Source organism: Bubalus kerabau, chromosome 3, assembly GCF_029407905.1.
Source record: "Bubalus kerabau isolate K-KA32 ecotype Philippines breed swamp buffalo chromosome 3, PCC_UOA_SB_1v2, whole genome shotgun sequence".
Classification (NCBI taxonomy): Eukaryota; Metazoa; Chordata; class Mammalia; order Artiodactyla; family Bovidae; genus Bubalus; species Bubalus kerabau.
In genome coordinates this window covers 116,205,701-116,219,482 of record NC_073626.1, presented here as the reverse complement: position 1 = coordinate 116,219,482, position 13,782 = coordinate 116,205,701, and the positions used below count along the sequence as shown (strand labels likewise).

Below are 13,782 nucleotides of genomic sequence, written 5' to 3'. Positions count from 1 at the left end.
GGCCACCTCATGCGAAAAGTTGACTCATTGGAAAAGACTCTGATGCTGGGAGGGATTGGGGGCAGGAGGAGAAGGGGACGACAGAGGATGAGATGGCTGGATGACATCACTGACTTGATGGACGTGAGTCTGAGTGAACTCCGGGAGTTGGTAATAGACAGGGAGGCCTGGCGTGCTGCGATTCATGGGGTTGCAAAGAGTCGGACATGACTGAGCTACTGAACTGAACTGAGACACATGATTAAGTTGTGGGGACAAGCAGGGGTTAGATGATGAAGCCCCTTAGGTCAGGTTAAGGGGTTTGCATTTCATCTTCAGGACAATAGAAATCCATTCAAGAGTTTCCGGTGGGGAACTAGCAAGATCTGATTTAGGGTTTTAAGAGTTTACTCTGCTGCTTTGTGGAGACTGGGTTAGACAGGAATAAGAATGAAAGCAGAAAGAGATCAGGCTTGAGGCTGCAGCATCATTCAGATGAGAGAAGATAGGGCTCGGACCAAGGCTGGAGCAGTGGAGGTGGAGAAATGTGGATCCCTGCAGGGTCTATTTTGGAGACATATTGGAAAGTGGATGGGATGGTGACATGTCAAGCAGAGGGAAGTGAAAAAAATGATGTAGTCTCAGAGGGGTGAGAAAGATAATGCTGACCTCAAGGAGAGATGCAATAGAGCCAGGAGGACAAGCAGGTCTGAGCAAGAGATGAGCAGTAGCAGGTTGAGTGAATACAGCTGGAAGGGTTGTAACATAGCTTCCCATGGAGCTGTCCTTCAGAAACTTTAAAGTGACAGCTGCAGTGATGACAGAGGCTGCTTCCTGGTGACAGTGTCTGGGTCATTTCTGCCAGCTCTGCACCTCAAGCCCAACCAGTCTAGCAGCTTGCATGGTCTAGAGGTAGAGCTTGAGTGGGCACCTGGGGAAGGGGGAAGAGAATGGAAATCTGTTGATAAAAGAGAATTTTAAAATACATATTTTTTCTTTTTCCCCCTGCGCTATTATTTTCCTTCTTGTCCACTATTTCTATATGTAATAGCTTGCATCTACTAAACCCAAACTCCCAGGCCATCCCTCCTCCATCGTCCTCCCCCTTGGCAACCACAAGTCTGATCTCTATGTCTTTTAGTCTGTTTCTGTTTCATAGGTAGGTTCGTTTGTGCCAAATTTTAGATTCCACGTATACATGCTATTATATGGTATTTCTGTCTCTCTTTCTTACTTTACCTAGTATGATAATCTCTAGTTGAATGCATGCTGCTGCAAATGGCATTATCTCATTCTTTTTATGACAGAATAGTATTTCATTGTACTACATCTTCTTTATCCATTCATCTGTCAATGAACATTTAGGCTGTTTCTATGTCTTGGCTATTGTGGATAGTGCTGCTATGAACATAGGGGTGCTTGTATCTTTTTGAATTGAAGTTTTGTCTGGATATGTGCCAAGGAGTGGGATTGCTGGATAACATGGTCATTCTATAAAATACACTTTTTAGTGATACACAATACCAGACATTTGAAATATCAGCTATATTTAGACTCATTTGTAGACAGTATTAAAACTAGAACTTAAGAATCAGAAGAGTCACAGGTGAGGTTCTGAGGTTCCTTGGGAATCAGACTCTGAGATAGAGATGAGCATGCAGAAGGTTTAATAGGAAGTGCTCTCAGAATGGACATCAGTGGAAGGGAAAAGGAGGAAGTAGGGTAAAACAGGGCAATGTTGAGCTGTGATGTTCTCAACAGAGGTCTAAGCTGACCCTTAAGAAGCTCTAGAGTTAACCTCCACAGGGGTCCCAAGTTGGGTGTGGGGGGCAAAGAAGAGGGGCCTTTTGCTCCACAGTAATCAGTCATTGGAAATGGGCTTCCCTGGAAATGAGGCAGGACTTTGAGGGAAGTGGTTCTCTTCACCCAAGGCAATCTTCCTATTTTCTCCATAGGGACTGACAACTGAGAGCTGTCTGCCAGCAATACTCCCTGGCAATTCTCAGAAGCTAGGAGAAGAAATCCTCTTTTCTTTTTTTGGCCATGTTGCACAACTTGAGGGATCTTAGTTCCCTAACCAGGGATTGAACCCAGACCCCCACAGTGAAAACACAGAGTCCTAGCCACTGGACCACCAGGGAACTCCCAACTCCTCTATTCTTGAAGGGGGATCTTGGTGGCACATTATACCATCTTGGGAAGGATAACTGAATCACTTTGCTGTGTAGTAGAAATTAATAAACTCTGTAAATCAACTATTTTTCAATAAAACACATTTTTAAATAATAAACTACTAATATCTACAAAAATAGTAGGCTTATGGAACCTCTGCCCAATCAACTCAAGTACTCTGTTCTTTGTCTCCATGGATGGAAATCTGTGCCTTAATTTCTTCCTTTTCTCAGTCCTTCCAATCTCCATGCTTATGACCTAAATTTTAGTGGTAGATTATTAACTTGTCTTTTTTCCTCAAGTGTATATCCTTTCTTTTTCCAACCGTATATCCTTAAAGTTTTTACATCAGTGAAAGTAAAGTAGGTGCTAAATTAACATGTTTTATAATGAAAAAAAGAGCAAACAAACAACAAAAAAAGAGCAAACTGAGGTTCAGAGATGTTTAACTTGCTTATGGCTATACAATAAGTTGCAGAATAATGATTTGAACCTGAGCAGTATGATTTTAGGGACCTGATCAGAACTTTTCCCTTTCTTTAGGGATCAGCAACCTGAAGCTCAATTTAGAGCCTAAGCAGCAGCAGCAGCCATGCTTTGAGAAGCCATTTAGTTTGGCCCGCCTTCCCTGAGTATTAAAAGGTAGTGTACAAGGCAGGCACGATGCCTGGGAGAAGCAGCAGCTCAGCACCAAACTTCACGTGCACATCTAGACTGGGTCACCGCATGGCCTGCCTCCCCCTGCAGGTCCTGACATCCGCGGGCCCTGCTCTGCCAGACAAATTATTTCCTCTCACTATCCATCTGTTGCTTCTTTATAAAACAAGAAGTTGGGGCTTCCCTGGTGGTCCAGTGGTTAAGAATCCACCTGCCAATGCAGCGGACATGGGTTCAATCCCTGGTCTGGGAAATCCTACACGCCGTGGAGCAACTAAGCCCATGTACCACAACTACTGAGCCTGCATGCCTAGAGCCCATGCTCCGCATCAAGAGAGGCCACTGCAATAAGAAGAGTAACTCCCACTCACTGCAGCTAGAGAAAACCTGAGTGCAGCAACAAAGACCCAACACAGCCAAAAATCAATAAGTGAATAAATATTTAAAAAACAAAAAACAGGGATGGACAAAATGGCCTACCTCAGAAGTCCTTACTGCTGCTGCTGCTAAGTCGCTTCAGTCGTGTCCGACTCTGTGCAACCCCATAGACCTACCAGGCTCCCCTGTCCCTGGGATTCTCCAGGCAAGAACACGAGTGGGTTGCCATTTCCTTCTCCAATGCATGAAAGTGAAAAGTGAAAGTGAAGTCGCTCAGTCGTGTCTGACTCTTGGCAACCCCATGGACTGCAGCCCACCAGGCTCCTCCGACAATGGGATTTTCCAGGCAAGAGTACTGGAGTGGGGTGCCATTTACCAGTTCTAAAATGTTATAAATCTAGAGTTTTCCAGATCCTGGGCCATCCTCTTAGCTTTTGGAGCCAGCAGTTCAGAATGGCAAGGTAACCTACACAATCCTCAGTTGTATAGTCCCAAAAGGTCATGACCATGACCTGGTTCTCTCTGTATCCAGCCTCTGACACCCACAGAGCACACCCCTTCAAATCCAAGTCAATATTAAGGCAGGGGGAAAACAAGTTGAGTTCTGCTAAACAAACAAATTTGTACTTCTTCAAGGATTAAGGAAAAATGCCTAAAAAGATTAGGGGAGAACCACATTCCAAAGCATACAAGGAAGAATTAATCTAAGTAAGCTTGTGTGTGTGTGTGTGTTAGTCACTCAGTCATGTCTGACTCTTTGCAACCCCATGGACTGTAGCCCACCATGCTTTTCTGTCCATGGGATTCTCCAGGTAAGAAAACTGGAGTGGATTACCGTTCCTTTCTCCAGCTAAGCAAGCTTAGGTCACCTTTTGCTGATGTGAGTTTTCTGTCATAGGGAGAAGCAAAGATGCTGAAAGATGGGAAGGTCTTCAGAGTGGTCCAAGAGAACTGCTGGGATCCAGAAGCTCGTCTTAGAGAAATGGACCAAACAGGTACTTACAATGAGAAAAGGTATCAATGTTTCCATCTGATGTTAGAGGCAAGTCTGCCCTTTGATTACCTTACATGATTTATGTGATGGCAACCTCTGATCCCATTTTCTCCACTGTTCCAGCTTCACTGGGGGAGGGATGGCACCCTCCACTATAATGTTTTTGGAGTGTGGATTTAAAATTTAGATATGTGTGTGCTCCGTTGTATTTGACTCTTTGAGACCCCATGGACTGTAGCCTCCCAGGCACCCCTGTCCAGGGGATTTCCCAGGCAAGAATATTGGAGGGGGCAGCCATTTCCTTCTCCAGAGGAATCTTCCCAACCCAGGGATTGAACCCAGGTCTCCTGCATTGCAGGCAGATTCTTTACCGTCTGAGCCACCAGGGAAGCCCCCAAATTAGGTACACTTGTTTTAAAGTAGAATGCTGTGTTATCGGGGCTTTCTAGGTAGCACTAGTGGTAAAGAACCCTCTTGCACAATACAGAAGACATAAGAGACTCAGGTTCAATCCCTGGGTCGGGAAGATCCCCTGGAGGCAGGCATGGCAACCCATTACAGTATTCTTGCCTGGAAAATCCCATGGACAGAGGAGCCTGGAGGGCTACCATCCACACGGTCGCAAAGAGTCAGACATGACTGAAGCAACGTAGCACACATGCACACATGCTATATTATCAAAAAGATAAAAGTAGTATTTTATTCTTTTAAAAATGTTAAATTCACATGCATAGTATTTACTTATAGAGCCAATTAAAACAGTAAGAATTAGGGATTTCCCTGGTGACCCAGTGGTTAGGACTCTGGGTTTCCAGGGCAGGGGTCCTGGGTTCCATTCCTGGTCAGGGAATTAAGATCCCACATGATATGGCATGGCCAAACACACAAACAAACAAAAACAGTAAATATTAGAATTCACAGATTAAAGATGTCAACTGCTTTCTTAGTTGAGTCAGGATTCAACTTGTTCCTGCAGTTTGCTTTAGCACAGTACCCAGAACATCCCCACGGACACACATGGGGTGGAAGCAGGAGCAGATACAAAAAAGCAATCAGATAGTCCCACTATACTCTACAATAAAACCAATCCAGACATTTGAAAGGGGAGAGTTAAGAAATTTTTATTTCCTAGCTAAATCAATAACAATTTCTAATAACTGCTTGCATTCCTTATCCTATATTTAAAAATCAAACAAGTCCCCCCAGTTCAAAAGAATTGTGAAAGCCTATCTAAAATATGATATGATGGACGGGGATGAAAAATAAATAAAATTTAATTTTTAAAGTATGGCATGACAGCCACATTGTGCTTTCACTTGTTATTACCTGGCTGGCTGTGCCACCAAGGAGAGCGTGCTCTAACAAGGGCACCCAGCCTTCTGTACACCCATGGGCCATGCCCAGGGGCTGTGATGAGGAGCCCCCACAATAACACTGTCAGGCCTAAATTTTAACATCAGTAGTCTAGATTTAATCCAGAAAACAAACAGGTCATATACACAAACAAAAGAGTTTGTATCTACCACCTTTATAACCAAAGACAAATGCATGAGAAGTTCAAGTACATACACAGAGATAGCAGGAGACATTTTATTCTAAGGTCTGCACAAACTGAGTTGAACCATCAGCCCCAAAATGAGCAGGCAGTCTCTGGCAACTCTAAGCTATATGGGCTTCCCCGGTGGCGCTAGTGGTAAAGAACCCATCTGCCAATGCAGGGGACATAAGAGATCCCTGGGTTGGGAAGATCCCCCTGGAGGAAGGCATGGCAACCCACTCCAGTATTCTTGCCTGGAGAATCTCATGGACAGGGGAGCTTAGCAGGCTACAGTTCACTGGGTTGCAAAGACTGGGACACAACTAAAGCAACTTAGCATGCACACACGCATCCATGCACTCTAGACCAGATATTGCTTTATAGATTTTTTAAAAATAATTAAAAGCATGTCTAAATTGCATTGACATTGAACTTTGTGGACAGCCTGAAGCACCTCTATAGGCCATTCCAGAGAAAACAGTACACATGCCCCTGTTCTAGAACAGGGATGGGAGGGGCACTGGAGAGAGAACTGGCTTCCCAGACTGATAGCAGAGCCCAAGCTGAACCAGAGCTCCCACCTCTCAAGGGGAAAACTAGTGGAAATGATGACTAGTGTCAGAACTATTGTTCAAGACTGCAGGTTAGATAAAGAATGTCCCCTTTGGTTTTGGTTGTGTGTTTCATTCCATGGCTATCCTTAAGAGAACAGTCATGGCTAACCCTTGCTGAGCATTTATTTTGTTTCCAGGCATTGTTCTCAGCACCCAACATGTATTAAGTCAATTTCTATAACAACCATAGGCAGTAGCAACTATTATTATACCCATTTTACAGATGAAGAAACTTAGGGACAGAGGTTAAGCAATCTGTCCAAGATTACATAACTTATAGGGGGCAAAACAGGGATTTGAACCCAGGCAGTCTGGCCACAAGGGCTTAACAGTGTATCCTTCTGCCTCCGCCAAGGTAAGAAAATAAAATGAAAAGGCACAACACAGAAGATCTCAGCATGCCATGCCACTTTCACCGGGAGACAAATGTAATTGGTAGCTCCTGAGTTACTTCATCACATTACGTGGCAGGCATTGTTGTAACTATTCCCACCTGAGGGATGCAAAGGGTTTAAATGATTTGCTTGGGAACACACAACAGTAAATGGTAGAGCTGGGACTGTACTCGGGACTGTCTCTCCCATTCCTTCACTCTTCCAAGAGAGCTTTTCCCAAGCCTCCCTCAGGATAAGAATTGCCTGGGGTGCTTACTAGAAATGTTTTTTAGGCCCCATCCACTGAGTCAGAGTTTCTAAAGGAAGGCCTCTGAATTTGTTTTTATGATGTCACTTCTCTCTACCCCTGGCCTCTGCCCACTTTACTCAAGGTAAAGTGGTAAATTTGGGGAACGCTGTGCTATGCCAAACTTTTAAACACCTGTTTGTTTGTTTTTTTAAATATCAGCTCTAATTGGATTAGACTTGTTTTTTCCCCTCTCAATTCCTAGAGACTAAAGAATAGCTATCCAAATAAATCAGCACATAAATAATGCAATTTACTATGTTAATAGGAAATGCAGTGACAAGTGATGGCCACTGGGGTATAGGGAAGGAGCCAAGCTGGACAGGAGCTTCATCCCACCTCTGGCAGGCCATGTGACCTTAGATCCAATCTATAAAGTGGAGAAATTAAGCGGAATAATGTAAGCAAAAGCATTTGTGTAAAATGTGAAGATTTTACAGTTGAAAGGGATTTGTTTGTTGCAAACTAATCAATGGACACAAATCCTATCTGTGGCAATGTTTAACGATGCTCTGTAATCAAAAGCTGTAGGGTCTAGTCCTCACTAAACAATGATTTATGTTTTCATATATGGGTATGTTCAACATGCCAGCCACTATTCTGGACACTAGGGATGGGACATAGACAGACAGGTTCATGTGGTGTTTATGATCAAGTAAGGAATGGCACAGAATAAACAATTAACTACAGTCATGACAGACTGTAATAAGTCACAGAACATTAAAAGAACAGAACAGTGAGACAGAGAATGCATGGAGTTAGGGAAAGCCTCGCCAAGAATCTGGTGTTTGAACAGAGCTCTTGGGGTGAAAAGGAGCACATCCTGTGATGAGCCAAAAGAAGAGCATTCCAGGCAGATGGAATAGCCGTGCAAAGGCCCTGGGGCAGGAAAGAGCTCCAAAGAACAGGCAGGAGGCAAATGAAGCTCAGTGTGAGCAGGAGAGACTGTGTGGAGCCTTATACCATGTTCAAGTCTGGATTTTACTCTAAGTGTGATTTTACTCTAAAAGTACTTGGAAGTTTTGAATAATAGAGTGACTTGATCTAAGTTTTAACACTTACTCTGGCTTCCAAGTGGAGAACAAACTGTAAGAGGACAAGAGTGATGGTAGGAGACCAGCTTGGAGGCTTCTGCAGCAGTCCCCATAGGAAATGCTGGTGGCTTGGACCAGGCAGTGGCAAGAGATGGGGAGAGGTGAGTGCATAAAAGGAACTGGAGTAGAGCAAACAGGACTTACTGTTGAGTTGGATGTGGGTATGAGGGAAAGAGGGCCCATCCTTGGTTTGGCAGCATCTCTCCCAATACCCCAGCTCCAGGAGTGTGACTATCAGACAGTTTAGGCATCCTGGATGCTGGAATCTGGAACCACACTCAGGGCCTCATTCTGGGCATTCCAGACAGTGGGACTCTACCCAGACTCACTTAGGAGATGAATTACAGGGCCAGGAAGGTGACTGAGAAATATACTCTGTCGTGCATGACCTAAGATGAAACACCTTAAAAAAACTGATGGGGAAATGCCTTGCTTAAATACAACTTCACAGTTGTTGAAATAACCTTTGAAAAACAGGCATTTTAGTTTTTCTTCAATGATCTCATTTTTGTCCAGTCTTTCCTCCTCCTCTTAGAACTGAGGCTGAGGGATGAGAGAAGCCTAGGACAGAGACCCTGAGAGAAGGAGACAGGGAAGACACAGTGAGGGAGGGGAGAGCAGAAGGAAGGTGGGATGGAGACTTCCTAGGCTCCAAGGCCCTGGGAAATGCAGAGGTGCCTGGGTCATTCTTCTCACTGGCTTTGCCTTTGGTTCTGTGTCTAGGGGTGACTGTGCAAGCCCTTTCCACGGTTCCCGTCATGTTTAGCTACTGGGTGAGTGTGAAATCTCAATCCATCTCCTTGGTGAAAAAAGGTTCACATCCAGTTCCCTAGCAAGTAGACAGATGCCTTGTCTTGACATTGCCCACCCAACTCTCCTTTAGAGATCAGCAAGACCCCTCACACTTGCACTGTTCTCTCCCAGGCCCGTCTTCCTAGTCATGTCCTTGCTCTAGAACTCCATAGTCCAGTATGGTAGCCAATAGCTGCACGTTACTATGTAACTTGAATTGGATTTCCACTAGACAGCACAATTCTAGACTCAATCTTAATCTCCATCAGAATGACCTATTGACTCATTCCTGCCAAGCGAGGCTCAGTAACTGACAAACCAGTTTATTCTAAAGTGATAAAGATTTTGAGGTGACAGGAGTGATGATGATGGCCTAATATGTTGCCTCTCCCATGGAAATACACACAATTTGAAACAGGATTCCTTGAGTTGGATGTCTTTCCCCAAGTGATTAAATCTTGAGTGCTAAAAGTTTCAGGCATGATGGCAAGCCTGCAAAAGGACACTTTTGTAAGTAGTTGGAGGTACAGTAAGTACCCGCTCAACCAAATAAATATTCAGGCATGTGGTGATTTAAGGAGCATTGGAAATACCACCTATTCTCACCTCCGCCACCTATGCTCATAATTCCAGTATCAGTGATTCAATACTTATCTGTTCCTATGATAAAATTCACCGCTTAAAATAAAAATACCCTAAGACCTCAAGATACCTGAATTTACCTGATTGCATGCTATTCTAACTGGACAACTGGCATTGCTGGAGAGTACCAAATTCTTAGCAGTGGGGTGGGATGATGTTGAAAAGAAAGACAGAAAGGAAGGAGGGAGAGTTAGGAGAACAGAAAGCAAACGTTGTCTGCATCAGCATCTTGCTAATAAGGTAACTCTTTGAGTGTTACCGCCAACAGGAAGGACAAGGAGAAAGACAGGGACAGGAGAGGTTCATGAGCAGCCTGACATCCCCAAGGAGGCGTGACAAGGAGGTGCCCTGATATCCGGCTCAGTTCCTGGTGTGGGTGGGGGGAGCCTTGCAGGCTCCTATCTGGGTTGGTGGAAGGTCTGCCCTCATTCTATGTCTAGTGTAGGATTCCAGGCCCTGATTACATCAGTATGCTAATTAATCAGCAATATCCTAGCAGTTTTCTTTACCTTGGTAATGACTGGCTTCTGGGTCTTCTGTGGCCAAGTGCCTATCTCAAACTGTGCTTCAGGTTTATGAGGTGTAAAGCCACTGGGAGGGACAAATGATTGAGCCTAGAGGAGGTGCTGAGCAGAGTAAATATCTAAAGTAGGTTTTGAACCATGTGCTTTCCCTTGCCTGTCTCCACCAGGCCAAACCTCAGGACACTTTAGACCTGTGCCAGCTTCTGAACAACGACCTAGCTGCCACCATTGCGAGCCACCCCAGGAGGTTTGTGGGTCTGGGGACGTTGCCCATGCAGGCCCCTGAGCTGGCGGTTAAGGAGATGGAGCGCTGTGTGAGGAAGTTGGGCTTTCCCGGGGTTCAGATCGGCTCCCACATCAACGAGTGGGACCTGAACGCACGGGAACTCTTCCCAGTGTACGCGGTGAGTATGAGGTGCCCACTCAGCCAACGTGGAGCAGGCACCGTGCTGGGTGTCCCTGGGTTGGAGAAATGCCTGATGACAAGCTGGATGCAGGGGGACTGTGGAAAGAGCTCCCCCACAGGAAGGGCCAGCATACTAAAAAAGGGACAAGTGAAAATGCTTCCCAGGGCAGCCTTAACTCAGTGAAATCTCTCTTCTTTTGAGCCCTCTTGCTCTCCTTTTAAAGTTTAATTTGGAATAAAATAGATAACCAACAAGGACCTACTATAAAGCACAGGGAACTCTGCTCAATATTCTGTAATAACCTAAATGGGGAAAGAATTTGAAAAAGAATAGACACATGTATATGTGTAAACAAATCACTTTGCTATACACTTGAAATACAACATAGTTAATCAACTGTGCTCCAATATAAAATAAAAAATTTTTTAATTTAAATAAAGAGGTTTCATTTGGAAGCCAAATTATTACCCACATCACAGCTACTGTGCAAAAGGATCAGGTTAATGACATGCCCCAAAGTATTTACTTTTGCTTTGGAAAAAAAATTCTTATCATTTTTCAAAACTATGAAGTAATCCAATTGTGGAAAATATAGAAAAGCATAAGGAGAAAAATAACTATACATAAACTAAAAAAAGCAACAAGGATTTACTGTACATCACAGGGAATTAAACCCAATACCTTGTAATAACCCATAATGGAATATAGTCTGCAAAAAAAAAAAAAAAATCACTATGCTGTACATTTGAAACTAACACAATATTGTGAATTGACTATATTTTAAATAAATAGGAAAACAAAAATAACCCATAATTCTGCCACCCAAAGATGATTAACCATGGTTAACAGTACATTTATCTTTTTATGTGCATACATCTGCATATTTTATATTTTAATGGAATTGGAATTCTATTATACATGTGATTTTATATTCTAATTGAGAATTTCTAACCTAAGTGAAAATTCTCCCAATGCGTGACTTAAAGTAACTGCATAGTATTGCAATATGTCTTGTTTTATTTAACCGACTCGCAATTAAGATACTTTTTAAACCATTTATTTTTAAATGTAGTATAATAAAAATATGCAACAAAAATATACCACCACAATGTTAATATTTGATGATACTAGATAGTAAATGTATAGCTGTTCATTGCACTATTGTTTATAACTTTCTATATTTGAAACATTGCATAATAAAATATATCTTCAAAAATGCAGTGGCAGCCATTTCTGAAATATCCAGCAGAAGAGTCCACAATCCCACGGTCCTCTCTACTTTGGGAGGTTCTTTCTGTACCTAAATCTGCTTTCCTTAATTCCAGAATTCAAGATGCATAATTCTTTATTCAATTGCATTTTAAAAAATTTCTTCTCTCCTAGAATGATAATAGTATCATTTTTGGCTATTTTCATTGTAAACACAAAATCTTCAGTAATGAATCAAGTACATGTTGGTGGACCCATCAGGTACTATAATCACTGATCATTTATTTCATTTATTATTTATTGAGCTCTGACTACATGCAGGATGTTTTCCATGTCTGTGCCTATGGACACTGCCCACCAGTTGGGGGACTGCCTGTTAAATTGCCTCCTAATAACCTGAAAGATTTAATGCTCCTCTAAATATTGCACTCCCAGAAGATTATTGGCTGCAGTGGCTGAACTGATCCAGCAAAAGTTTTCTAGAAACTTTAATGAGCTCTGAAAAGAGGATATATTTACTTGTGTATAAAATTGTTTCAGCACAGTGTGAGCAAGCCTTCAGCTATAAGTCATTTTATTATTCATTGGACTTAGCTTTATGAATTACTAAGGTGCTCAGAAAGCAACAGCAGCCAGTTGGGGTCCAAATAAATATTTTCATTTATGTGATCAGTTCAATTAATCATTCTAACTAGGCTGTTTTGGGGTCTGCCAGTCTCTGTGGGGATTCAAGAAAGCATCCTGGCCCCATTTGACTTGTGATGTCCTGGGGTTGACAGCACATTTGTTTGGTTAGCAAGACTTGCCAGCCTCACCACTAACTTGCTGAAACAAACGAGAGGAGTTTCTGTGAGCCAAATTGGCTTTGTCATTGCAAGGTCAGCCAAAGCTCCAGAGCACCTGATTGTCCCCCTAATCTCCTAGACCTCTGTTCTCAGTGAAGGAACCCAACAACATGCTCACATCAGTTTTCAGGTATAAAAATGACTTTGTTGTATGAAGCAGAGTGGCAGTGGAAAACTGCCTACCATTTATTAGCCAGAAGACCTCAGTAACTTACTTAGCCTCTATCTGCCTTAGTTTCCCTCTCTGTAAAATGGGAATAATAAAAAGTACTCATCTCCTAAAGATTAAACTAGTTAACAATTGTGAAATTGCTATATATATAATACATACATATATGCATGCGTGCTAAGTCAAATCAGTCATGTCCAACTCTATGTGACCCTATCAACTATAGCCCACCAGGCTCCTTTGTCCATGGGATTCTCCAGGCAAGAATGCTGGAGTGGGCAGCCATTCCCTTCTCCAGGGGATATTTCCAATCCAGAGATCAAACCCGCATCTCTTACGACTCCTACCTTGGCAGGCGGGTTCTTTACTACTAGCGCCACCTGGAAGCCCATATATAATATTATATATATAATATACATCTATATAAATATAACAGTTTTGGCACATGGTCAGTCAGCCAATTCAGTCACTCAGTCATGTCCGACTCTTTGAGACCCCATGAACCGCAGCACGCCAGGCCTCCCTGTCCATCACCAACTCCCGGAGTTTACCCAAACTCATGTCCATCAAGTTGGTGATGCCATCCAACCATCTCATCCTCTGTTGTCCCCTTCTCCTCCTACCCTCAATCTTTCCCAGCATCAGTGTCTTTTCAAATGAGTCAGCTCTTCTCATCAGGTGGCCAAAGTATTGGAGTTTCAGCTTCAAAATCAGTCCTTCCAATGAACACCCAGGACTGATCTCCTTTAGGATGGACTGGTTGGATCTCCTTGCAGTCCAAGGGACTCTCAAGAGTCTTCTCCAACACCACAGTTCAAAAGCATCAATTCTTTGGTGCTCAGCTTTCTTCACTGTCCAACTCTCACATCCATACATGACCACTGGAAAAACCATAGCCTTGACTAGACAGACCTTTGTTAACAAAGTAATATCTCTGCTTTTTAATATGCTGTCTAGGTTGGTCATAACTTTCCTTCCAAGGAGTAAGCATCTTAATTTCATGGCTGCAATCACCACCTAAAGTGATTTTGGAGCCCAGAAAAATAAAGTCAGCCACTGTTTCCACTGTTTCCCCATCTATTTGCCAT

At 43.1% G+C, this 13,782-nt stretch overlaps 1 protein-coding gene across 2 annotated transcripts in view; it reads left to right on the top strand.

Annotated features, from left to right (window-relative positions):
• ACMSD (aminocarboxymuconate semialdehyde decarboxylase) overlaps window positions 1-13,782 on the top strand; it is a 61,441-nt gene that overhangs the window by 13,455 nt on the left and 34,204 nt on the right. The window contains exons 3-5 of one of the 2 annotated variants that reach the window (XM_055572761.1): window positions 4,085-4,181; window positions 8,830-8,879; window positions 10,232-10,468. In XM_055572761.1, coding sequence (XP_055428736.1) covers window positions 4,085-4,181; window positions 8,830-8,879; window positions 10,232-10,468 — 384 coding nt within the window. Of the gene's footprint in view, window positions 1-4,084; window positions 4,182-8,829; window positions 8,880-10,231; window positions 10,469-13,782 lie in introns of those variants that run through there. The other variant, XM_055572762.1, reaches the window with a different exon arrangement.